This window comes from Planococcus citri, chromosome 3 (assembly GCF_950023065.1).
Source record: "Planococcus citri chromosome 3, ihPlaCitr1.1, whole genome shotgun sequence".
NCBI classification, from domain to species: Eukaryota; Metazoa; Arthropoda; class Insecta; order Hemiptera; family Pseudococcidae; genus Planococcus; species Planococcus citri.
In genome coordinates this window covers 71840534-71864208 of record NC_088679.1, presented here as the reverse complement: position 1 = coordinate 71864208, position 23675 = coordinate 71840534, and the positions used below count along the sequence as shown (strand labels likewise).

Sequence of the window (23675 nt, the reverse complement as noted above, 5' to 3'; positions counted from 1 at the left end):
TCAAGCTCACTTTGCATGCAATAAAGATTTGCGTTGAGGCGCCAATGATAAAATAATATTGTGTCGTAGGTACCTACTAAATATACGTTCGTATATTCGATACCTACTGACTAATTACCTACTCGAATAAGCAGGTAATCGGATACGGAGAATGCACTGGTGTAATCGTAATAAAGCTAATTACTTACCTCGGCTAGGGCTTTTAGTACACTACCGAACACAATACAATATCATACGCAAAGTTCGTGTAAACGAATGTATTATGGTCAAAAATGACACAATATACTTAAACCGACTCGGAGAAATAGGGAAAACAATACAATATTTATCAGAGGGGGAAAATTACGTTAACACTACTGAATTATTACTAAATTATAAAATATACAAGAACACTTTAAACCTAGGGCCAGAGCTCTAAAGAATTAAGGACATATTATCTTGGCAACTCGCTTGCTTCACGAAAACGAACTACAAGTTGGTCCAGTTGCCAAAGAAGCTGGAAGGCTCATTTGACACCTTAACCACTCATTGTTACCAACCACATCACCGAACGGTGCTGGAAGGGTTAAATTACCTGTTTATACACATACGTGTTACCATTAAGGCATATCCGTCTAACAGGGTTCTAAGAACTTTATCAGGTTAAACTCATCGCAAGTCGAAAATTTCTGCATTTGTTATTCTCGAATTAGATACCTACCTACTCATCTAGTAAGTACCTATTTAATAGTGTCGAAAATTTAAAGGCAGTTTCATACCTTGAAAGATTACTATCTATTTAGGTACTTACTTTCGAATATACTAAAAAGTATAGGTTGTACTTGAATAATAATTACATTCGCAAAATCATACAAATACTTTAATGATACGTTTAAGACGTTGCTATAGCTTACTGTTTTTTAACCGCTCAATTGCATTTTTTGATCAAACTCAGCAATTTGATAGGTACCTTTATATCGTTCACCTATTTACTTTGTACTCATTTCTCTCGTTTTCTTTGAACATACCATATTTGTTCATAAAAAAAGTGTAAAATAAGCATTTCATTAATTAAAAATATTCCATCATTGCCTAATAGTTGGACATGAAAATAATTTATAGCATCAAAAACACCGAGTGTATTTACCTAAACCGGTTGTATACATGTACGTAGCTTCAGTTGATCCGGCATTATCGCACACAAGCCAGTTTCTCGCAGTAGGATTTTTCAAAATACGCACAAATCATAATTTCAATCCTATACTCTAACCAAGATTCATTCAGTCGGCTCTCGTGTAGTTATCGAATAAGTATAGGCCTACATGTGCAGTGGCTCGGCATTGTTCGATTAAAATGCGTGATTTCTTGAAGCACGTCTCCGTCGAGCCGTCGCTTCTCATTTTTACCCTGATTAGTGATTGGATTGACGGCTGTAATACGAATTTATATCTTCAAAAGACCTGTAGATTCAACCTCACATCGGAACCGGACCTTAATACAGAATGCGAAGATAATCCTGCTGGACTTTTATTCGTTTCAGAAGTGAATTCCAAGTATCGATTTACAGCGTCCTTTATAACTCAGCTTTTCATAGTATTCGCCACATCGTGGAGTGACAAAGCTGGTCGAAGGAGAAGACCTTTGATATACATGCCAATCATGGGACAAATCTTACTCTCGTTATCGGGCTGCTTAAATTCGTATTTTTGGAAATGGACGCCTCTTACAGCCGTTATATCTAATTCGATTATTGAAAGCTTGAACGGAGGTATTGGATTAATGGTCGTTGGCAGCCAAATATACGTTTGTGATATAACTGAACCTAAAGATCGTACCATGAGACTGGGATTTGTTGGGGCAATCTTGATAGTTTGCTTAGTTTTGGGTAAAGGTGGAGCTGGAATCATTTTACGTAATTTGGGATTTTTTCAATCCTATTTGTTGTGTTTTGTTTTATCTGTGATTTCGTTGATTTTTGGATTAATTTTTATCAAAGATACTTCGGTGCCGGTTCCGGATAAAGAACCGTTTTATCATGTTTTTAATGTGAAACGCTCGATGTCGGATAATTTTAAGACAGTTTTCAACAAAAAATTAGGAAGGAGAAGAGTTATAGTTGCGTTGCTAATGGTAGCCTATCTTGCAGTCAATTTCACAACATTTGGTAAGAGTATAATTTAGCTATCTATACAATCATATAATTTAAGGTGCTTGATTTTTTTTCTGTGTTAATCTCACAGCTACTATGTATTGTGTAAACTAAAGTGGCTCTTATTTAGGAATTTCGCTTTTTTGCACTCCTATACTTAGTCTATTATAATATGTAGCTGCATATGCATTTTAAAAGAAATTAATTATTTAAAATTTTTTTTGCTAGTTCTCAAAAAGTTGTAGGTACTGAAGAGCCTTCTCCCAGACTCGAAAAAAAATTAATAATCTACAGTTAATCTAAAAACCTTTCCAACATCACTTGCATGGAACACTCCTCTCCCGAAGAAGGAAAAATAAAGGAAATGGAATAAATCGCAGTGCATTTCCTTTTTAAAAGTTTCTCATTCATCATAATTCGTCTTAATCCTTTGAGACCCGAGAAGAATCTGATGGATGAAAATTGAAAAATCCCCAAAATATGTAGGATTTCGTAAATTAAGAAAAAGTTTCACAAAAAGCTCGTACATAAAAGTTCAAACTTTTTATCAAGTGAAAATTTTCCCAGTGGATGAAACTTTCATTTTGAAATTTTGGGTCGAAGTAAGTTATATACAATAGGTCTCATACATATCTCCATTTTTGGGAAAATTTTTACACATCACGAAAAATTGGAACTTTTTGTTGAATTTATGACAGTTTTTGATCATAAAAAGATCAAAATTTAGTTTTATTTATTTACGTTTTCGCTAAAAATAAATGGCTGCATTTTTCTAAAAGAGCCATTTATCGAATAATATATGGCTACAATTTCAGTTGTTTCTAAGTCGCGTTTTCGTTTATTTTTGTTTTTGTTAAGCAATCATTCGCGTTTTTTCTCTGTTCGAGTAAAGTAAAAATGTATTGTGAGCGTATAAACGCTAATTTTGAGTTCATTGAACTCGTTTTATGTAAAATTTTCATTTCGTGAATATTTTCACGAATTAAAATAAAACCTGTTATTTTGTTATATTTGTTCGAGGTATTCGATGTTTGGTTTTATTTAACCAATTTTCCAACACTTTTGTGTAGAAGCTTTTTGAAAAGAATTTTCAAAATTTATACAATCTTATTTTGGGAATGCAAATCTATTGCACTGCACTTAGCTTGGCCAAAATGACGTATACTGGTTTGAGAATTTTTTAGTTCATTTCCATCAAAGTTCTAAAATGAAATTTGATTCTATTACGAGTAGGTATGTATGTGGCGAATTTTCACATCTTGAAAAGTTTCAACTTTTGTGTAAGTACATACTTACAAGCTTCTTGTGATAAATTTTCAAAATTTATAGGTGCTTATTTTGTGATTCCATGTGTATAAAATGCAACACGTTGGTCCAATTTTCTTCGACCCAAAATTCCAAAATGAAATTTGACCCTAGTGAGTGAGCATTCACATTATAGATTCTTTTAACTTTTATATCTCAGCTTTCTGTGAACATTTTTCAAAGTTTATAAAATCACATCTTTGCAAAAAGTTGATAAGTATTTTTCATGGAAGTGCGTTGAAACTCATTTTCCAAAACATTTTTTTTTCTCAAATAAAAATCCCCACTGTCGAACTTTTTATTTTGGGCCAATTTTTTTGATTTGAAAATTATGTCATTCCTACGTTTGTAATTTGTCACAACTTGTCAACTTGTGCAGATAATCATTTTTTATTTTTTCTAAAAATTTTGGAAATTGGCATCAAAAATTTCTGAACTTGATATATTGTTAAAAATTTTCTGATTTTTAAGTTGGCATTACTTGGAGAAACTCTTCGGAAAATTTTCGCATTCCTACATCGAAAATTTATTTTGGAAATTGGGATGGAAAAATGCCCATTTTGAGTATTTCCTCGAATTCCAAAATAAAATTTTGAGTGATTAACCTCAATTTAAAAAAAAAAATCAGCTTAACGAAGTTATGCTCCTTCCCATATTTGTACTCAATGAAAATTTTTCAATTTTCATCCATCAGATTCTTCTCGTGTCTCCAAGGGTAGGTAAATATAAATAAGCCAATTTTGAGTGAAAATTTTTTTTGGGAAGGAAGCGATCATTTTTGGGGACTGAGGGATTTTTTTAAATTTTAATTTCCACTTTGAGGTGCTCCACATTAGGATGTTGAAATAGCTTGGAGTTCTGGGAGAAATTTTTTCTTGAAAATGGAAGCAGGTTGCCTATTTAGAAAAATTCTGACACAAAAATGGGTTGAATGAATTTTATGTTTTTGTTTTTATTTTTACAAACTAGTGAAATGAAAAAAAAAAATCTCGAATATAAAATACTAGAACTACCTACGCTATTTTAAATACTTAAGTACCTAGGTATTTATGTATTCATTTTAAAATGAATTATTTCAGGAGAACTATCAGTACTGTATCAATATCTCAATCACAGATTTCACTTGGACGAACGACAGTACAGTTACTTTTTGTTTTATAGATTTTCAATAGGAATACTAGGTAGGTAATACCCACTCAATGATAAATGTCTTTACTTCAAACGCAGCTTACCATAATTTTTCAAGTTTTGTATTCTTTTAGGTATATTGATTTGCTCGGTTGTGTTGAGTAAATATCTCAAAATACACGATGGATTGATCGGTATAGTGGCTGGATTTTTTGACACGATAGCTATTGTTGTATTGCTGTTGGCTACTCACATTCGGCAAATTTACCTCAGTAAGATATTAAGTATTACTTACTTGTAATGCATTCGTTTGTAGATCGCAAAAAAAAAAAAAAAGGATATACAGAGCAAAATAAATTGAAAACCTTCATTTCGAGTTGAAATTTACTCAAAAAAAAGTTTAGCTTCGGAGGTGCCCCTGAAGGGGTGATATGCATTTTCAAAGAGGGGAATTTTCGAAAAAATTGTGTTTTTTCGTTCAAGCCCTTGAACAACAAATTGTCGCCGTTTTGTTTCAATTTACATATTTTCAGTTTTAGGAATGATAATTATGTATTTCGATGTTTTGGCTTAATTAATGCAAAATATTTTAGAAAAAAACATTTTTAAAACGCAAACCACCAAAAATAAATCGATTTTCAACCCTGAAAATGGTATTGGATTCTGATGGCAATGGTCTAGGTTGATGCAGAATCTCAAAAATGTATCATCTTTTTAAACTGGGCTATTTTTCCCAAATCAGGTTGGGTAAAAGCTAGAGCGAAAAAACCCTAATTTTTTCGAAAGTCCTTCTTCTTTGAGAACCCATATCTTCTCTCCAGTGGTACCTCGGGTGTCACAGTTTTTTCTGTGTGACATTCCAACTAAAAATGCAGGTGTCCTCCAACATTTTTTTTATGGTGCGCCCTGAGATACACCACACACTTATAGCTTGTACTTATTACTAAATTTTTTATTTTCATTTGTAGTTCCATTTTTGGATATTTTCCATGGTACAGTTTCGACAATTTGTACATCGTTCATGAGCAAATATTATCATACCAATGAATTAGGTAAGTACATAAATATACTGGGACCTTTTTGTTTCGTTTAGAATTGAAATTTAAAAAATTATTCAAACACATCACTGCAAAAAATTTCATTTCAACTCCGTTTTATTTTTTAAAAATAATATTCAATTTTCAGGAAAAAAATGAATAAAAATATTATAATTGAATTTTTTTGTGATACAATCAATAAATATCTATCATCAAAAATTCCGAAAAATCACTTCTTTAAAATGCAACATATGTATCTTTGAATGTTCAGGTCGAATGAATGCTGTCGCTGGAATACTTTGTATACTATATTCTGCATCTTATCCTGCATACAATGTGATTTTTTATAACACGATAAATGTTTTTCCTTCTGCATTTTGTCTTCTAAGTGTTGTATTGAATGTAATCATCTTGTTGTGCTTTTGGTAAGTTCAGATTTCCGTTTTTTCATCTCTACAGATGAAGCCCATACGCTGATTTTGAACTTTAATATCATCTTTATTGTTGTTCTAGCTTTGCTTACTATCTTGACAAAAAAATCGACCAAGTAAACTCCGCAAATGTTCCAGAGGAAAAAAATACTATGATTGTCTCGACATGACACATACAGTGGATCATATGTATAACATGATTACCTGTATCAATACAAAATAGGGAACTATAACCCAGGTATGTCAGACGGCAATTTTGTTCCTGGTTTGACGAACTTAGCATTGCAGTATATGGGAATTCGGCAAACTTTAACCGCGTATATCTTCAAAACCGTGCACTTTTACAACTTTTTCATATTAACATTTTTGAAAGAGAATTGAACGAGCTTTCCAATGGTATGCTACATGTATCAATTGAAATACATTTAATTGTTTTGAATTTCAGTCATTTTTCAGCACTTCATTTTTGGGTTAAAAATAGTTTGAAATTGTGTGAAATTCACAGCATGTGCTCTAATTCAATGATTACTTTCATTCTATGCCAGAAATTCCGTCATAAAAACCTTGAATCGAAAAACAACAATTTTTTTTTTTGTGAGGAACAAAATGGGAGTCTGACATACCCAGGTTACAGTACCTTAATACAAAAAACACCTACTATAATTTAAAAAGATCGTTGATGTGATTTTCTTTATAGGAGGAATAGATGTGAATAAGAATAATATTTTGTTGAAGCGAATAAGTAATTTTTTGTGATTTTGTATGTAGAATAAATCGAGCATTTATTCGACAGGTATTATTGTTATCCTATGTAACATATCTATCAAAAAACAGAACTTCTAGTCTCCTCTCTGATACCTAATTAATAATGTACAAATATCGTTTAAAGATTTTTTTTTCATAAAGTTGTGTGGAGGGGTTGAAAGGGAGACAAGGACGTTCGATAGACCTACACTAAAAATAAACCGAGCTTGCCAAATATCAGGACTTTGGGTCAATTTTAGAGAAGCTGAAGCTAATGATTTCTCTATCTAGGAAGAAAACACATGGTGGCTTTGATATTTTTTTTTCGTTGTAAAAAATTTTAGGGGATTTGTGGAGGGGAGGTGAAAATTGCATCTAATAGAGCTGTTAGACCCCTACAATGGGTATGGTTTTTTCATTTTTCACACAACTTCACCCTCCCCCCCCCCCCACCGATATAAACCCAAAAAACATCGTTATGAAAGTCACGCTCCATTTCGGGCAACTTTGATAGTTGATGACTGTGGTGAATCCAAAACAAATAAATTTGTGATATACATAGTTTTGAACGAGAAAAAAACAAGTTTTGAGCTTTTTTAAAAAATACGTTTTTGTTCAACCTTGCTTGCTGGTTCAGTTACTAATATTCTACGAAATAGTGAGGTGTGATTAGTTGTCTCATGAAATGACTTTTTAAAATTATTTTATTACGAGTTTTAAGCATGATAAAAACATTTTAAAATATTAGTCCGACGAAAACTGCGTAGTTTCCCAAAAATTTAAAAATATATATATATTACTGTCATGGAGCTACATTTAATTTCGTTTTTTACGCATATGCAATTGTACCTGTCACCTTTTAACAATTTTTTATCATGATTAATACTATACTCATGTAATAGGTACCTACAATGATTTTCAAGAGTTTATTGCCATGTCAGTAAAATATTTTCATTTTCAATTCTTGGAAGCTTTTCGTCGCTGATATCGTACCTGTTACAGTTTAACAATTTTTTATCATGTTTAAAACTATAAGTATCTACCTACTTCCCTACAAATGTAAAAAAATTTGAATACACATAATCCTTTGTTATTAACATGTTTTGTAGTAACATTATTTACAATTAATTAATAGAAAAAAAATACATAAAATCTGCTACTTTACCTTTACCTACCAAACTCATGCTAGGGTCACAACTGGGCAAAGGATTCTTGTAACCTACCCCATTCATTCCTGTCTTGAGCTACCCTGTGATACATCTTGTGCTATAAAAATTCATCAAGGTCATCAGTCCACCTCGCCCTCTGCCTACCCTGCTTTCTATGTTTGTGCCCTAAAAACCAGAAGGTGATCTGATATGTCCATCAATTGTCTGTCAACCTACTCACATGTCCTGTCCACTTCCACTTGTTTCTTCTAACCCAGTGCTTACAGATAATATTATTTTTTAATTTTAATTTTATTGTTTCAACTTTTAATCCTTATTCTATCTGATTTTTCGATATGCAGCATTGATCTTTCTATAGGGTTCTGAGTAGTTTCGATTTTCTTCATAATTTTCTCAGTCAATGTCCAAGTTTGAGAACCATATGTCAAAGCAGGCAGGACACATGCATTGAAGACTTGACTTTTGTGGTAGTTTTGAAAAGGTCCTTTAACACTTAAACGTTGACTTAAACTTAAGTCCCATGTCTACAACTACGGGGGAATTTTTTCAAAAAAGGTCCGGCTGGCAGCTGTCAGCTGCCATGTCAATGATTACGTGTTAAAATATTTTTTAAAGTCCAATATTTTTTCCACACTAGTGTGATACGCCTATTTACTTCTTTTTCTGTACAGTCATCAAAAGCTATTAGTTGCCCAAGGTAAATCGTTTCAGATACCTTTTCGATTTCTATATTCTCTATTTTTATTTTTTCAACAATATTTTTTGTTAGAATTTTTGTCTTATAAAAGTTTATTTGAAGCCTCGCTGTTTTTGCTGACTCATTCAGTTCCCACATCATCTTCTCTAGTTACTCAATACTGTTGGCTACTATAGTCTGTTCAAAAATAAGAAGTGCAAACTTTTTTAAGGAGCAAAACATAGGGTCCCCACGAACAAGCAAGGTTCAGCACTATGCTAAACCAACGAAATTGATCACCGGGTTGCTTTTCATTGCTGTGTAAAGTGGTTTACCTCCCCGTCAGTTCCCTGGAACACCGCGCCTCTTGCTGCACTGCGTGGTTGCAGCTTGCACTTCTTATTTGGAATGGACTATAAAACTACGTCATCTGCAGAAAGAAGATGACTTAGTCGCTCTCCATTGATCAGAAGTCCCCTATTATCCCACAACATATTTTTGAAAATTTCCCGTATTGCCGCATTGAACAAAACAGATGAGAGAGGGTCCCCTTGCTTAACTCCTCTTTCCACACTGAAGTAGTCACCCATTCTATCTGTAATTATCCTTGATTTTAGATTTTTGTAAATATTCTGGATCAGTTTCACTAACATTATTGGTACACCCTGATTAATGATTAACTAGAGCCTTTAACATATAAAATTGTGACGAAGAGAATCAAATGCCTTTGCAAAGTCTATGAAGGCAAAGTGGATCTCAACCTGGTGTTCATTGCATTTTTGGATAAGCTGATTGATGGTGTGGAGAAGATCAACTGTTGAGAAATTTCTTGTAAAACCTGTCTGCTCCCGAGTTTGCACCTGGTTTAGTATATTTCTTACCCTAGATTCTATTGCCTTTGAAAAGATTTTTGACATAGCTAATACTCAAAGAAATTGGTCTGTAATTGGTGATGTTGTGCTTATCACCTTTTTTGTAAGTATAAAAGAATAATATCGGACAGTTTAAAATCGTCTGGTACAACCAGCTGTTCCATAATTTTGTTGAAGTAAGCCCTTATCTTTTCAATGAGACGCCATTTGCTATTTGATCATAACCAGTTGCTTTGTTATTTTTCAGGTTTTTTATAATTATTTCTATTTCCTCAAAGATAAATTCGGGCTCCTTCTCACCAGATAACAAGTTGATCACCTCAACACCATTGCACTCATTTGAATACGATTTTTCATAAAATTCTGTAGCTATTTGGTTTATTGAGATTCTGTTGAATTGTTTGATACCATTTTTATCTGTCAGATGAGTAGTCCATGTTTTACCTAGAGACAGACTCTTTTTTATTGTTTTTATGCTTTTTGTTGATTCAGGTATATTGCCAATTATGCTGTTTTTTTTTTGTGATACCTAGTTATATTCCAGACCTTTTTTGACTAGTTTGCATAGCAGGTTTTGCTCTATCTTCTCTTGGGTTGTCTTATTTTTGATACGTTTGAATTTTTCTCTATCCCTGATCAAATTCTTAATCTCTTGTGAGAGTGTGTTGCAAGATTTTTTTTTCATAAAGTTGTGTGGAGGGGTTGAAAGGGAGACAAGGACGTTCAATAGACCTATACTAAAAATAAACCGAGCTTGCCAAATATCAGGACTTTGGGTCAATTTTAGAGAGGCTGAAGCTAATGATTTTTCTATCTATGAAGAAAACATATTATGCTGGCTGCTGGCTTTGATATTTTTTTTTTGCTGTAAAACATTTTAGGGGATTCGTAGAGGGACGTGAAAATTGTAGGTATCTAATAGAGCTGTTAAGATCCCTACAATAGGTATGGTTTTTTCATTTTTCAAGCAACTTCACCCCCCCCCCCCCCTCTGATATAAACCCAAAAAACCATCGTTATCAAAGTCACGCTCCATTTCGGGCACCTTTTGAGGTGAATCCAAAACAAATGAATTTTTGTTATACCTAATTTTGTACAAGAAATAAACAATTTTTAAGCTTTTTTAAAAATACGTTTTTGTTCAACCTTGCTTGCTGGTTCAGTTACTAATATTCTACGAAATAGTGAGGTGTGATTAGTTGTCTCATAAAATGACTTTTTAAAATCATTTTATTACGAGTTTTAAGCATGATAAAAAATTTTAAAATGTAACGGATACGATATTACAAACAGACAAAAACTGCGTAGTTTCCCAAAAATTGAAAAAAATATATATTTTACTGTCATGGAGCTACATTTAATTTCGTTTTTTACGCATATGCAATGGTACCTGTCACCTTTTTTAACAATTTTTTATCATGATTAATACTATACTTATGTAATAGGTACCTACATACAATGATTTTCAAGAGTTTATTGCCATGTCAGTAAAATATTTTTATTTTCAATTCTTAGAAGCTTTTCGTCTCTGATATCGTACCTGTCACAGTTTAACAATTTTTTGTCATGTTTAAAACTATAGGTACCTACTTACACACCTCGTATAAATAGGTAGGTATGTATGATATAAATAGGAAAAGCGTAGAAAAAATTTCATCAGTCGCAGTTTTGTAACAGTTCAGTGTGTTTGAAACAGTACCTAAAAAGTGAACTAGAAATGTCTAAAACTACAATTTTGGTGATCGGTTTATTAATGGTCTATGTTGCAGTAGTTCCGATGGTAAGCGAAGCTTTTTTGTTTGGTACCATCGATGGAATAGAGATGTGATCGAGCACTAAAATGCAGTTTTTGTTGAAAAAATGTGGCAACACAGCATTTAAAGGACATAATCTTTCAAAGACTAAATTTATCAACATTTTCTCAATGCTGTTCTCGCAAAATAATTTTAAAATTTTCAGATCGTTAGTTCAACCCTAACTTCTTTAAAAGGGGTCAAGTAGACATTTCTGTAATAATTTTTCATCTTTGACGATCATCAATAGAATTTTTTCAAAAAAAAGTGATTTTAGTAATCAAAAATTTTAGGCAATTTCTGGTTTTAAAAAACAGACTTTGAGACAATATTTTGGAAAAAGTGAAATTTATTGGTTTTTTGTAGGAAAAAAAAACAAACATTTTTAGGAACTTTGCTAAAAAGCAAAAGTTTTTGTAATTTTTGAAAAAGTGAAAATTTTTGACAATTTTGGCAAAAAAGCGAGACTATTTATTATGGCCGGGTAAGTAATTCTGGAGAAAAAAGTGAGACTTTCGAACAATTTTGATAGGTACAAGATTTTGACAATTTTTGCGAAAAGTAGAACCTTCAGGTAGGTAGGCAATTATTGTCAAAAAAGTGATTCTTTCGCCAACTTCTGGCGAAAACGCGAGAGTTTTGGGTAAATTTTGAAAAATGTGACTATTTGTAATTTTTTGTAAAAAAAAAACAGCACTTCTGAACTATTTTGTTAAAACTCAAAAATTTTTGTCATTTTTGAAAAATTGGTAATTTTTGACAGTTTTTGGCAAAAAGAAGCAGTTTGACAATTTCAACAAAAAGCAGGAATTTTATTAAATTTTCGAGAAAAAATTAATAAAATTTCAAATAATTTTTCAAAAAACAGGAGGACTTATTGGAATTTTTGAAAAGAAAAGTGAGGACTTTTTACCAAGTTTTGGCTTTAATTTTTTGCAAGGAGCAAGACTCTGACAATTTCATCAAAAAGCAGTACTTTTTGGCGAATTACTGGCAAAAATAAATAAATAATACTTTTTCACATTTTTTTTTTGGTCGTAAAAGCTGGACTTCTCTTCAATTAAGAGACTATTTTTGAAAGTTTTTGGAGAAAAGCGACAATTTTTCCCAATTTTTTTGGCAAATTTGAAAAAAAAGTGAGATTTTTTGCTATTTTTTACAAAAAAAAGCGATACTTTAACAAGTTTAGCAAAAACAGGGCTTCGTAATGATATAACCGTAACGCTGAAAAGTCAATGCAGCCACTTGTAAAAGAATAAAACAAGTATTATCATTTTTCTTCTTCAAAATATGAAAAAATAGAATTTTTGAAATTTTGCGGGAAAAAAGTAACTTATTAAAACTGTAATAACATGAAACTTGATCGAATACAAGCTTTGCCAATTAACCTGAATTCGAACCGAATTTATCAATTTTCTCCAAATTTATAGGTATCTAATATTGCAAAAATTGAATTGCATCATTTTGGAAATCCCCCTGACACCTCTCTCTTTTTTTTAATTCAGAAATTTGAAAATATTAGGTACTCGCAACTACATTGACAAAAATATCGATTAATAATATTGATGAGACTAAGAGAACCTTTTTTTTTTTAAAAATCGAAAACCTCAAAAAACTGGCACTTAAATCATGAACTATTATCTCTGCTGTAAGATAATTTCCAGTGGTCGAACTCACCTCCACTGCGATGTCAATACCTGCACCTGATTGAAATCATAAAAGAAAGAACACCGATGTCATCAGTTTCATAATACTCAGTATCTTTGTTGCAGATCGAAGCTCAACAGAAGTGTAAAGTTCATCATAAAATCTTCTCCACTTCAAACAGGTGTGATGAGGTATGTCGTGAAAAATGCGAAAGCATAATATGTGGCGGTATTCAATCCTGTGCGAAGGAAACGAGCAGGGGTAAGGAAGTGTTTAAATGTATTTGCCTAGGGCAGAACCAAGGGCCAGAGTAAAACCCACGAACATGTCACGTAGCATTAACTACTTACTTTATTGAGTATACTTAATAAAATTTTTAAAAACACAAAGGCCTGAAAAAAAAGATAACGACCAATTATCGATTAGTTTTATTATAAATTTTAAATCTCAGTGTGACAAAGCTGAGAACATGAAGAATTAAATAAATGTAACACATCATTGTTATGTTTCTTTCAAAATTATTGCTATTAAAACCCAAAAAATCTAGCACCTCTTCTCCATTTCTTAAGCATGGTGCGGAAGGCACTTCCGAACATTCTATTGTCTCTATTCCGTTTAATTGCAATATTAACAACGCTTCTACCGCGAACGTCATCCATGAAATATGTCTTATCCAGGAGAAAATTGCGGGAATTGATCGAACATTCATAAATACGCCAGAAAATGACAAAAAAAAGGTGTCTATGGTAGAGTTTATCGATTCGGTGACGAAAACGCTGTCTGTGAGCATTGATATAAATATACCTAAAAGTAGGCAAAAAGTTTATAAATAAGGTATTTAGTACATCTACATCAGTGTAGGTATACCTATAAAGGGGTAATTAGGTTGGAAAGTAATTAATCATATTGTGGTGCATTTGCATACCCTGTATATTCAGGTAAAAATCTTTACCTTATGAGTCATTTTACTCACCAAATATAGCCGAAGTGTTGAAAACTAAAACACACACTGTTATAGTTCCTAGGAAAGCGAACCAACAATATCGTAGTTCCAGCAACACGTATAATAAAACTGTGGATATTAGTGGATCTATTAAGAATCCAGGAATCTGCAAATGAAATCATTTAAATTAGAACAATGCTTTTTTCTTTTAAAATCTTCAAGTTGAAGATTATCAACCTATTCTCTTAAGTTGATAAGTATTTCTTGGAGATAATTCTCCTGCTTTCATTTTCATATTAGAAAAAAAAATCAAGAAAAAAAATCTCATGATTATGTTACATTTTGAAAAGTATCAGAAAAAGCGCAGAATAAAACAAAAAGAAAAAAATCCCAATATGTTTTAGATGTCCAAATGGCAGCACAAGTAATAAAGATACCTATCATCATCATCATCATCATTTTTTATCCATGCAAATTTAATTTATTCATTTTTTTTAATCCAGTGATTTGATCAAAACCTTTTCCCAGAGTAAAGTTTTATTTTTTTGATACAACCCGGGTCTCTGTAGTCAGCCAGAAACGAACCAGCCCAGAAGCTGAAGGTGCCATGGCAGCCAGCATGTTGAAATGTGCCCAAGAACATACAGCTTCGCGTGTGGCAGTGGAAGAAAATCTGGAGGCCAAAGGGTGCTCCCCTCAGGTGGGCAGGTTCCTGGTGGAAACTACACACTGCTCTGGGACTGTACGAAAATGGTTTAACACTTGAATATACTTTTAGACACACACAAAAACCAAGGTTGGACAATCCTATTAGTCCATAATTGATTCTTGGCAAACTTTTTGTTGATATCAAAAATGAAATGTGGCATATAACATACTCAGTTGACAAGGCGATGGATCAGTTGATCACCAATGGTGAACTGGGTAGTCATAACTACTCTCTGATATTCTCATATCACGTATACCAACCCACAATGCAGTACCTTGCACTAAGAGGGATAAAAGAGATTCCACCGCCTAGTCAGGCCAGCTACTGTGGGTTGTCTACTGCCTTACAGTGATTACCTACAGATGGGCCAAATAACCCTGGGGTCATTCCATGTCAACTCAACCAAAAAAAGGCGATTTTGAAAGTCATGCCTTTCGATTTCGCTCAAATTTTTTTTACAATATCTACCCACCCAGTAAGTAAGAAAGCCGCAATCAGTTTGGTCCCAGCCCCCTGAGGAAGCGGGTGGAGGGGCTTCCATTATTTTCACATTGTCTCGAGGTACTCAACTTCAGCAGCCCATTTCTCCAAAATTATGATACTTTGATCAAAACTGATTTCACAGTTCGAAAGGGCATTGAATTTTGAACTTTTTAAGCATTTTGAAATTTTCAAAAGTTGAAAGTTGAACTTTCAATTTGAAAGTTCAAATTTCAAAATGGCACTGTAAGTGGGAGCTACCATTTAAAATTTTGAAAAAATTTCCATAGATGTACATTTTGATACTTTTTTGAAATATTTAGGTTTCGAATTGGGACTCGTGGACGGAGGGGGAGCACCCCCACCCCCAATTTTGGGTGAAACTTTCGAAAGAAAATCTGGGGCATGTGATATATCGAATTGTATGTTTTCGGCAACGCTGAACACGAATATGACGTTAGATTTTTGATAGGACCCCATCCACGGCCCCCAGCACCTCCCCAAAGGGGGTAAAAATTCAAAAAAGTGTTTTGTTCGTGCGACACATGGAATAATATGTTTTTGGTGACGCTGAACACGAATATGACGTCAGATTTTTGATTGGACTTCATCCACGGCCCCCAACAATTTTTTTGGAATTTTACCTATTGGGGGAGGTTCTGGGGGCCATGGGTGAGGTCGATTTAAAAAACTATGGCTATATTCGTGTTCAGCGATATCGAGAACATACTATTTCATGTGTCACACGAATGTTACTATTTTTTTTGGGTTACCCCCTTTGGGAAGGTGCAGGGGGCCGTGGATGAGGTCCAATCAAAAATCTGACGTCATATTCGTGTTCAGCGTCACCAAAAACATATTAATCCATGTGTCGCACGAACAAAACACTTTTTTGAATTTTTACCCCCTTTGGGGAGGTGCTGGGGGCCGTGGATGGGGTCCTATCAAAAATCTAACGTCATATTCGTGTTCAGCGTTGCCGAAAACATACAATTCGATATATCACATGCCCCAGATTTTCTTTCGAAAGTTTCACCCAAAATTGGGGGTGGGGGTGCTCCCCCTCCGTCCACGAGTCCCAATTCGAAACCTAAATATTTCAAAAAAGTATCAAAATGTACATCTATGGAAATTTTTTCAAAATTTTAAATGGTAGCTCCCACTTACAGTGCCATTTTGAAATTTGAACTTTCAAATTGAAAGTTCAACTTTCAACTTTTGAAAATTTCAAAATGCTTAAAAAGTTCAAAATTCAATGCCCTTTCGAACTGTGAAATCAGTTTTGATCAAAGTATCATAATTTTGGAGAAATGGGCTGCTGAAGTTGAGTACCTCGAGACAATGTGAAAATAATGGAAGCCCCTCCACCCGCTTCCTCAGGGGGCTGGGACCAAACTGATTGCGGCTTTCTTACTTACTGGGTGGGTAGATATTGTAAAAAAAATTTGAGCGAAATCGAAGGACATGACCCAAAAACGTTGGTTGAGTTGACATGGAATGACCCCCTGCTGAGGTGGAGAAAGTTCTCAAAGGAGCTGAGAAGGAATTAGAAAAGAAAATCCGACACTCTAACTGGGGATATAGACACTGGAAGTACAAGATGAACAACTGCAGGTCACAGCGGTAAGGGGAATCACGTAAAATTTCGTGAAAAGTTTTTCCAAACGGTCCCTGTAGAAGCGCTGATTGTCGTTTCCCTACTGGACGACGCGGGTGTTGGCGAGGCAAGGGGAAGTAATTGTAAGCCATAGTTTCAGTGGTTTACTCGCTAGAGGCGCTGATCGTCGTTTCCCTAATGGACGACGCGGGTGTTGGCGCAGTAAGGGGAATGAAATAACTTTTTACCGGATCCTCTAACGTCTGTGCCCACCAGTTGTTCATCTTGTAGTTCCAGTGTCTATAACTGGGGAAAGATAGAGACCAAATCAAATGGGATCTTCATTCTTCACCCTGGATGAAATAGAAGATGATCTGATGAGACAAAACCCGCAGTTTGCCTTGGCCCATTGTGTCAGCCGAGACTTCAGGATGTCCAAGGGCATGGTGCTCCTGTTCAAGTGAGCCTTTGGCAACCAGGACACTCTGCTGCAAGGGGTGCTAAGGTTGGTGAAGTAGTTGAGCTCAAACAAAAAGATGCCCATAACCCTCTAAATGAAAAAAAAATAATAAAAAAATGACAGCTACTGGCTTATGTATAGATAGGTATTTTTACAAATACCTATTGCAAATTTTCAATTTCCACTATAGAATTGTTTTTTAATCTCATTTTCAAAGAAAATATTGCCCAGTCTTCCAAGCCATGCTAATCCCTTCAAACAGAGTCCCAAAGTTGAAAAAAATGAATGTAGATAATGAAAGAGATCAATGAACATGCATTTTTATACAATTTTCGTTAAAATAACTTTTAGTGATAATATCTCTTTAGATTTTTTATGCCATTTTTTTGTGTTTACAAAATTTTGTAAAATTTTACTAGAATTTTATCTTTTTTTGATAATTTAAAAGCTTTTTTTATGTACCTATTGTTTTTTTTGTCCTTTTTCTACACAGCTTCATAAAATATGCCGCCAAGTTTTCCTGAAATATCTAATTCAATGTTTTTGTAGTTTTAAACGATTTTTATGAATTCTGTGTTTTCATGGTTTTTAATGCAAATTTCACTAAATTTTTGATAATTGGGAATAATTTTTAGAAGTGCTCTTTATTTCAGCGTTTTTTTTTTTTGTTTTTGTAATTTTGAATGATTTTAAATTTTAATATAATTTCTGTAGTGTTTTGTTAACTACAATTTCAGAAGTTTTGTGTAATCTTTAATAATTTTAACATTTTTGAAGTATTTTTATGCCCCTTGCCAACATCTCTTGATGGTGTTTATGCAATTTTTGCAGAATTTTGTCAATTTTTCTCGAATTCTATCTGTTTTTGGTCATTTTTAAAATCATTTCAACGCTTTTTTAATGCTTTTCATGCAATTTTAACATAATATTTTAATCTTGTTACTTGCAATTTTATGCATCTAAAGGATAAAATTCCATCTGTTTTTGTCTTTTAAAATGATGTTTTATTTTATCCTTATGTGAGTTATGTGAATACTTATTTTATTTTTTACCAGTGAAACGACGGATGACAAATAGAAAATTAAAGGTGTGTTCATATCGTTGGCGTATTCTCTAAGGAACAGGAATATTTTATTTGGAAAATGACTGATCATGTTTCTCGACGGTGGGAAGAAATTTTCAGTCACCATTAGGAATAGGACTCCTTTCAAGGATTGGATACTTCCTTGAGTCATCACAGGAGTTCTCATCACACAAAATCCTAAAATTAAAGAGAATACCTGCAAAAAGAATTTTATACTTCGTTTAATGCACCTTCAAGTAGCCTATATTTGTGACTTTTGTACATGAGAAATGAAATAATATGTTTCTAGATCAAGTTGATATCTACATCTACAAAAGCAAATACTTACCAATTTATTGACGATCCTTATGGTTTGTATAGATGAATCCCTAATGGTACCAAGTACATCTCGATAAATCATCAAATAGAGCATGTAAAACCATGAAATACGTTCGCTGTAATTAAATAAAATTTTAATTATGTAATAAGTATGTATAATATATTATTGTCTTACTGAATTTAGACACGTTGACTAGGTAGATATATTTCAGTCAATAACAATATTATGTACTTACTTTTTTTCCGGTGTACTGATTTTTTGACTCTGAAATCAAAATTGGGTACTTAAAATTAAATGAATTTTCATTTTTGATAGTTATGTAATTAAATCAAAATTATCACCCACCTTTGAGCGACATACTTGTTCAATACGATCATACGCATATTTAGCGTATTGGCTTTTCTCAAATTTCAAACAAATGTCTGTCGCTTTGTTGGCAGATTGTAATTGATTTGTAGGAACTACAGCTAAACTTTTGACTAAGAAGTCTGCTGGATTTTGTTCTTCATTGTAAATGAAACCAATGCTACGTAAATACACAAAATAAATATTAATAAACAAATTTTTCGAGCCAATACTTAAAACCTAGGTAAGTATACTTACTCTTAAGCATATCCCCAGCTAACCTACCTTTGAAAAAATGTCAAAGCATCTTTGGTACTCCCGCTGAACGCAATTTTTCCATCATGCAGCAAAATAATCTGATGGAACAAGTCAAATATCAGCTTACTAGGTTGGTGAATCGAGCAAATTATCGTTTTACCTCGCTGATTTGTCATTTTTCTCATGACCTTCATCAGATTCAAGGCAGCGTAGGAATCTAAACCTAAATTTATCTCGTATTGCATAAAAAACATGATTTACCTAAATTATGATCTTGAAAGATAGATAATTAAATTAGAAAGTAAATTATATATTCGATGAGTCTACCTGTTGTAGGTTCATCACAAAATAGCAACGGAGGATCTGTTAATAATTCTGTAGCTACTGATAATCGTTTCAATTCACCTCCTGATAAGTTTAACTGAAAATTTAAAATTAAAAAAAATTAAAAATTAAAACAAATAAATTTTTTTATTATGAATTTTATATCATTCTTTTGATTATTTACCTTTCCTTCTCCGAAATTCGAAATTCCAATCAAACAATTGGCACATTTCATCAATCCTACATCTACCAATAACCTGTTGACCAGTTTTTTGCGATATTCGATGGTTGTCCTTCTATCTAATTTCAATTGCGCCTAAACAAAAAAAAATATTGAATGAAAAAAACAGTATTAATTTCCAAACATAGTACATAATAAGTACTTTATAGGTACATATGTATTTTACTTACAGCTAAATTCAAGTGTTCCAAAACAGTCAAGGTAGGAATGAATAAATCGTCTTGATAAACGAATCCAGAAATCGCTTTCATTAATTCAAATTGTACGTTTTGTCCATTTATTCGTATATCTCCGTCTACTCTCAAACCTCCTGTGGATATCAACCAGTCGAATTATGCATTTAAAGTGCTAAATCTCCGTCTGATAGCAATCGCTTAAGTACGTATTATGCAATTGTTGCTACATACGTGGTTGTCTGTTTGCCAACACTGACATTAGAGTACTTTTCCCCGATCCGCTGAAAAAATAAAAAAATACGCAGGTTTAGTTTTAGTTAAGTACATAAGTAAAGAATTTTAAAAAATTATTTTTCAAAAAAAAATAAAATGTTATGATTTTTTTGATTTTTTTATTAATGTTACTTTGGGCTGGGTCGTGAAAAAAATTCGGAAGATTCTGACCAACTTCAGTGGAGACCTTCATTTCAAGTTGAAAATTATTCAGAAAAAATTTTAGCTCCGAAGATGCCCTTGAAGGGGTAATATGAATCCTAAAGAGGGGTCATTTTCAGAAAAATCGTGGTTTTTTAGAATTTTTCAAATCGTTTATTTTTGGGGAAATTCGTGTTTTGAAATTTTTGTCCTCAAAATAATATATTTCGCATTAATTAAGCCAAAACATCGAAAGATACCATTTCTGAAAATTTAGGAAATATTTTGGAATTCGCTGATGCCAAATTTTTGGTTAGTATTGCCAATTTAAAGACTTCTATTACTTTTTCAAGAGCACCTTTCGAGCTAAAATTTTTTCTGAATGACTTTCAATTCAAAATGAACGTTTCTACTGAATTCGGCCAAAATTCTCCAACATTTCCTATTCGCGATCCACCCTAATTGTAAAATTACAAATCATCATGGTTACCTTGCTCCCAAAATTCCAACCAAACTGTTCGGTTCCACATATCCATTCACTATGAACAAAAATCATGGAGCAACTTGAAAAATTAATAAAATAATGCAGCTTTCGTCAGAAAACTGTAATCGAATTTCAAAAAATTTGGAGGAAGTTTCCAGCCATCCCCAGTCTAAGTACTCAAACCCTTATTTTTCAAGGACTTTACATCGTTTGAAAAAAACACAGGATATTAAGCGTATTGCAATACGGGTGGCTCACATGTGAGCCACCTGAATTTGAATAAGGGCCCTCGAGTATTGAAAATGAAATTAAAATGATTAATTTTCGTGTGTAAAACTCACCCCGATGAATTATCTCTTTGAAAGTATGAGTAGCATTTCGAAATATATGCTGATCCTTGATATCAGCGATGACTCTTAAATTCTTCCATATCATCGCAACCCCTCTGTCTTTGGTTTCCATTACTGTAGCGCCATATTCATCCTTGAGAAATTAAAAGGAATAGGTTACAGACGAGGTGACACTGGACCAGTGTTACTTACATGCAATTGAAATAAATTAAGAATTGTGCATGCTAATCCTCTAAACCAGTAGTAAGTCTCATGTCTCATGCTATATTATAGTCCGTTTCATATAAGAAGAGGTACTTACAATTGTAGGAATACCCATTTGTGCTGCTTCAATTAGTGATATTTTCTCAATTGTTTTTACACGACCTCCGACCATGATGAAGTTTTGTAACGTAAAATGTCTCCACGGTTTATATGTAAAATTGATCTCCTGAAATAGTCTATAGCACTCACGTTACTGCGAAAATCTTATTTAAATATTTTCCAAATTTTTCCATTTGAAGAAGGTACCCAACTTATTTAAATTCACGACATATTTACGCAAATTATCACGTTGTTCATCGGCGAAAAATCTAATAATTACATCGTTGAGTACCTCTCACCGATCGAAACCGCATTATAACTGACGGTGTTTCTAAAAACGAAGACGATTTGGAGGACTACATTAACTATACCTAATGTAAACTAGTAGGTTTATAACGACTACTCTACTTGCATACATGTCTGACTGGTTTGATTCATTTATGGTAATCGGTATGCCTAAAATCACACTTTGGTTTGTTCATTTGTTTCTACATAGATGAATAAGATGCACATGCGTTTGATTTTAAAAATTCCTAAGATTGTGTATTTTTGTTTAGCTGTTCTGATAGTGTTCACCTTCATGATTAGGTACTAACAAGAGGCAGATAGTGATACTCAAAGTACCTATAGGTAATTATTATTATTATTTTAAATGTGGAAGGACAGTAGAAAATTTTAGCCTTTTATTTTAGTTGAACACTGCACTGGTGACGAATGTGGATCGTTTAATTTTTAAAAATATCTTTAATAGGTACTGTAAGTAGGTTAGGTACATCGTTCTTTAGGAAATTGGGCTATTTTTTCCCAAAGCAGGGCGGCTAGGAGTGGAAGCTTTTAAGAGTGAAATTTATTTCCAAAAATCCTTCCTTGGTGATTCAAGGCTGAAATTTTTTTCTAGACCTCCAATCGACTCAAAATGTTGAAACTTGAAATTAAGATATAACCCCATTTTTAAACGAGAAAATTTCAACTTTCAAAAATCAGCTTTAGACTCCAGGACCAATCAACACGATTCGAACCCATTTCCAAATGATTTGAAGGGTTTAAAAATAGAGCGTATGTAGAATTTCAGCTTTCTAGATCAATTAGGAGAAATTTTCATTTTTTTGTCTGCAGTTTTGACCAAAATTTGATTTTTAAAAATTAATCAAAAATCAAAAAATGCTTTATAGTCTCCGAAATTTTGGGTGTTGATGCATTTTTGTTCGCTCTTTCATTTTTTTTTGTCCAGTTACAAATTTTTCTACCGGCTGGGATATCTCCCTTGTTTCGAGAAGTAAAATATTAAACTTGGAAAATGAATCATGGAGGATACACGCCTAACAGGGTATCAAGAGACGTAATATCATATCACTTTTACTCAGACTTACATTTCCCAATCCAAGAATTTAATTTTTACAATGTAGGTATAAGTCAAGGTATTCATCGTATAATGCATCGTTATCTTTCATTTCAAGTACCTACCTATTTATTGACACTTGAAAGAGATTTTTACCAGACCTCATGAAAAACAGAACACTAACCACGTCTACAAATAGAAGGTACTCGTGTAGTCGGCTTAATGTAAAGATCTGGAAGTGTAATATTTTGTATGTCTATGTACTCATTGTTAGCTTTTACATTTATGTTAGATGGATGAAAATTCAAAAATATACGTAGAAACTTATTCAATTCAATTCAGTGATTATTGGGTGGCAATATTATTGAATGAAAGAGACAAGTCCGTGTAATTTACTTATGAGGGAATCTTCATAATTTGTCAACTTCAATTGCAATTCATTTAGTATCCTGTTCAATGAGTTACGCCGAACTTATGATAGAATGGAATTCAATTTTCAGCTGGCGAAGTTGATAAAAAAACACCTTTTCAGGAATTTGAAATTTTTGAAAAAAAGTCGAATTTTGTTGAAGGCTCCAGATTGACTCAAAAATGCTCGCAACCAATTTAGTAGGTCGGCGATCTTAATACAAAAAAGTGAATTTTATATTTTAATCTGGGGATGTACAAGTTTCTTGGAAATAAAGTTTGAGAGATGAATTTTAAAACATTTTCATGCGACAAGTTATTGTAAGTCTATTGAAAAATTAGATTACTATGCTATTGGAAAAAAATTCAGTCAGTATGTACTTATTTTTAAAATTTTTAAAACGAGTACCTACATAATGTGGATTTTAAAATCAGTCACATTTCAAAGATGCAGGTGGAAACGAAGGTCTCATTGATAAAAATTGGCTACAGAATTTCACCATTTTACAAT

The 23675-nt window shown here is 33.0% G+C and overlaps 2 protein-coding genes and 1 long non-coding RNA gene across 6 annotated transcripts in view; 1 reads left to right on the top strand and 2 right to left on the bottom strand.

Annotated features, from left to right (window-relative positions):
* Nucleotides 1–23675, bottom strand: part of LOC135838936 (uncharacterized) — a 282350-nt gene that overhangs the window by 144995 nt on the left and 113680 nt on the right. Inside the window, exon 1 of one of the 3 annotated variants that reach the window (XR_010557497.1) lies at nucleotides 10468–10481. The exons of 1 other annotated variant lie outside the window; for it this stretch is intronic. This is a non-coding gene — a long non-coding RNA (uncharacterized LOC135838936). Of the gene's footprint in view, nucleotides 1–7209; nucleotides 7225–10467; nucleotides 10482–23675 lie in introns of those variants that run through there. One more of the 3 variants, XR_010557495.1, reaches the window with a different exon arrangement.
* LOC135838932 (lysosomal proton-coupled steroid conjugate and bile acid symporter SLC46A3-like) lies at nucleotides 1138–13434 on the top strand. Its single transcript, XM_065354760.1, has 7 exons — nucleotides 1138–2143; nucleotides 4513–4614; nucleotides 4696–4833; nucleotides 5530–5613; nucleotides 5870–6023; nucleotides 6112–11270; nucleotides 13056–13434. Exons 1-6 carry the CDS (start codon nucleotides 1333–1335, stop codon nucleotides 6197–6199), a joined length of 1377 nt encoding a protein of 458 aa, XP_065210832.1. The 5' UTR covers nucleotides 1138–1332; the 3' UTR covers nucleotides 6200–11270; nucleotides 13056–13434.
* Nucleotides 13343–21789, bottom strand: LOC135838927 (protein scarlet-like). Of its 2 annotated transcripts, XM_065354751.1 has the most exons (14): nucleotides 21416–21789; nucleotides 21106–21247; nucleotides 20771–20819; nucleotides 20098–20147; nucleotides 19861–20000; nucleotides 19634–19765; nucleotides 19453–19546; nucleotides 19153–19348; nucleotides 18868–19048; nucleotides 18758–18786; nucleotides 18532–18637; nucleotides 18172–18399; nucleotides 13904–14039; nucleotides 13343–13734 (listed from the first exon to the last, which is right to left on the bottom strand). In XM_065354751.1, the coding sequence occupies exons 1-14, from the start codon at nucleotides 21488–21490 to the stop codon at nucleotides 13346–13348; spliced, it is 1947 nt and encodes a 648-aa protein (XP_065210823.1). In that variant the 5' UTR covers nucleotides 21491–21789; the 3' UTR covers nucleotides 13343–13345. The 2 variants fall into 2 exon arrangements, with proteins under 2 accessions (XP_065210823.1, XP_065210824.1); XM_065354752.1 differs by lacking the exons at nucleotides 20771–20819; nucleotides 21416–21789 and having other exon boundaries at nucleotides 21106–21245.

Coding starts and splice junctions, on each gene's coding strand:
- LOC135838932 (XM_065354760.1), top strand. CDS start 1,333: ATGCGTGATTTCTTGAAGCACGTCTCCGTCGAGCCGTCGCTTCTCATT. Junction 4,615..4,695: donor ATTTTCAATAGGAATACTAG/GTAGGTAATACC, acceptor GTATTCTTTTAG/GTATATTGATTTGCTCGGTT. Junction 6,024..6,111: donor ATCATCTTGTTGTGCTTTTG/GTAAGTTCAGAT, acceptor TTGTTGTTCTAG/CTTTGCTTACTATCTTGACA.
- LOC135838927 (XM_065354751.1), bottom strand. CDS start 21,490: ATGGTCGGAGGTCGTGTAAAAACAATTGAGAAAATATCACTAATTGAA. Junction 19,349..19,452: donor TTGTGATGAACCTACAACAG/GTAGACTCATCG, acceptor AGATAAATTTAG/GTTTAGATTCCTACGCTGCC. Junction 18,638..18,757: donor ATCAGTACACCGGAAAAAAA/GTAAGTACATAA, acceptor ATTTAATTACAG/CGAACGTATTTCATGGTTTT.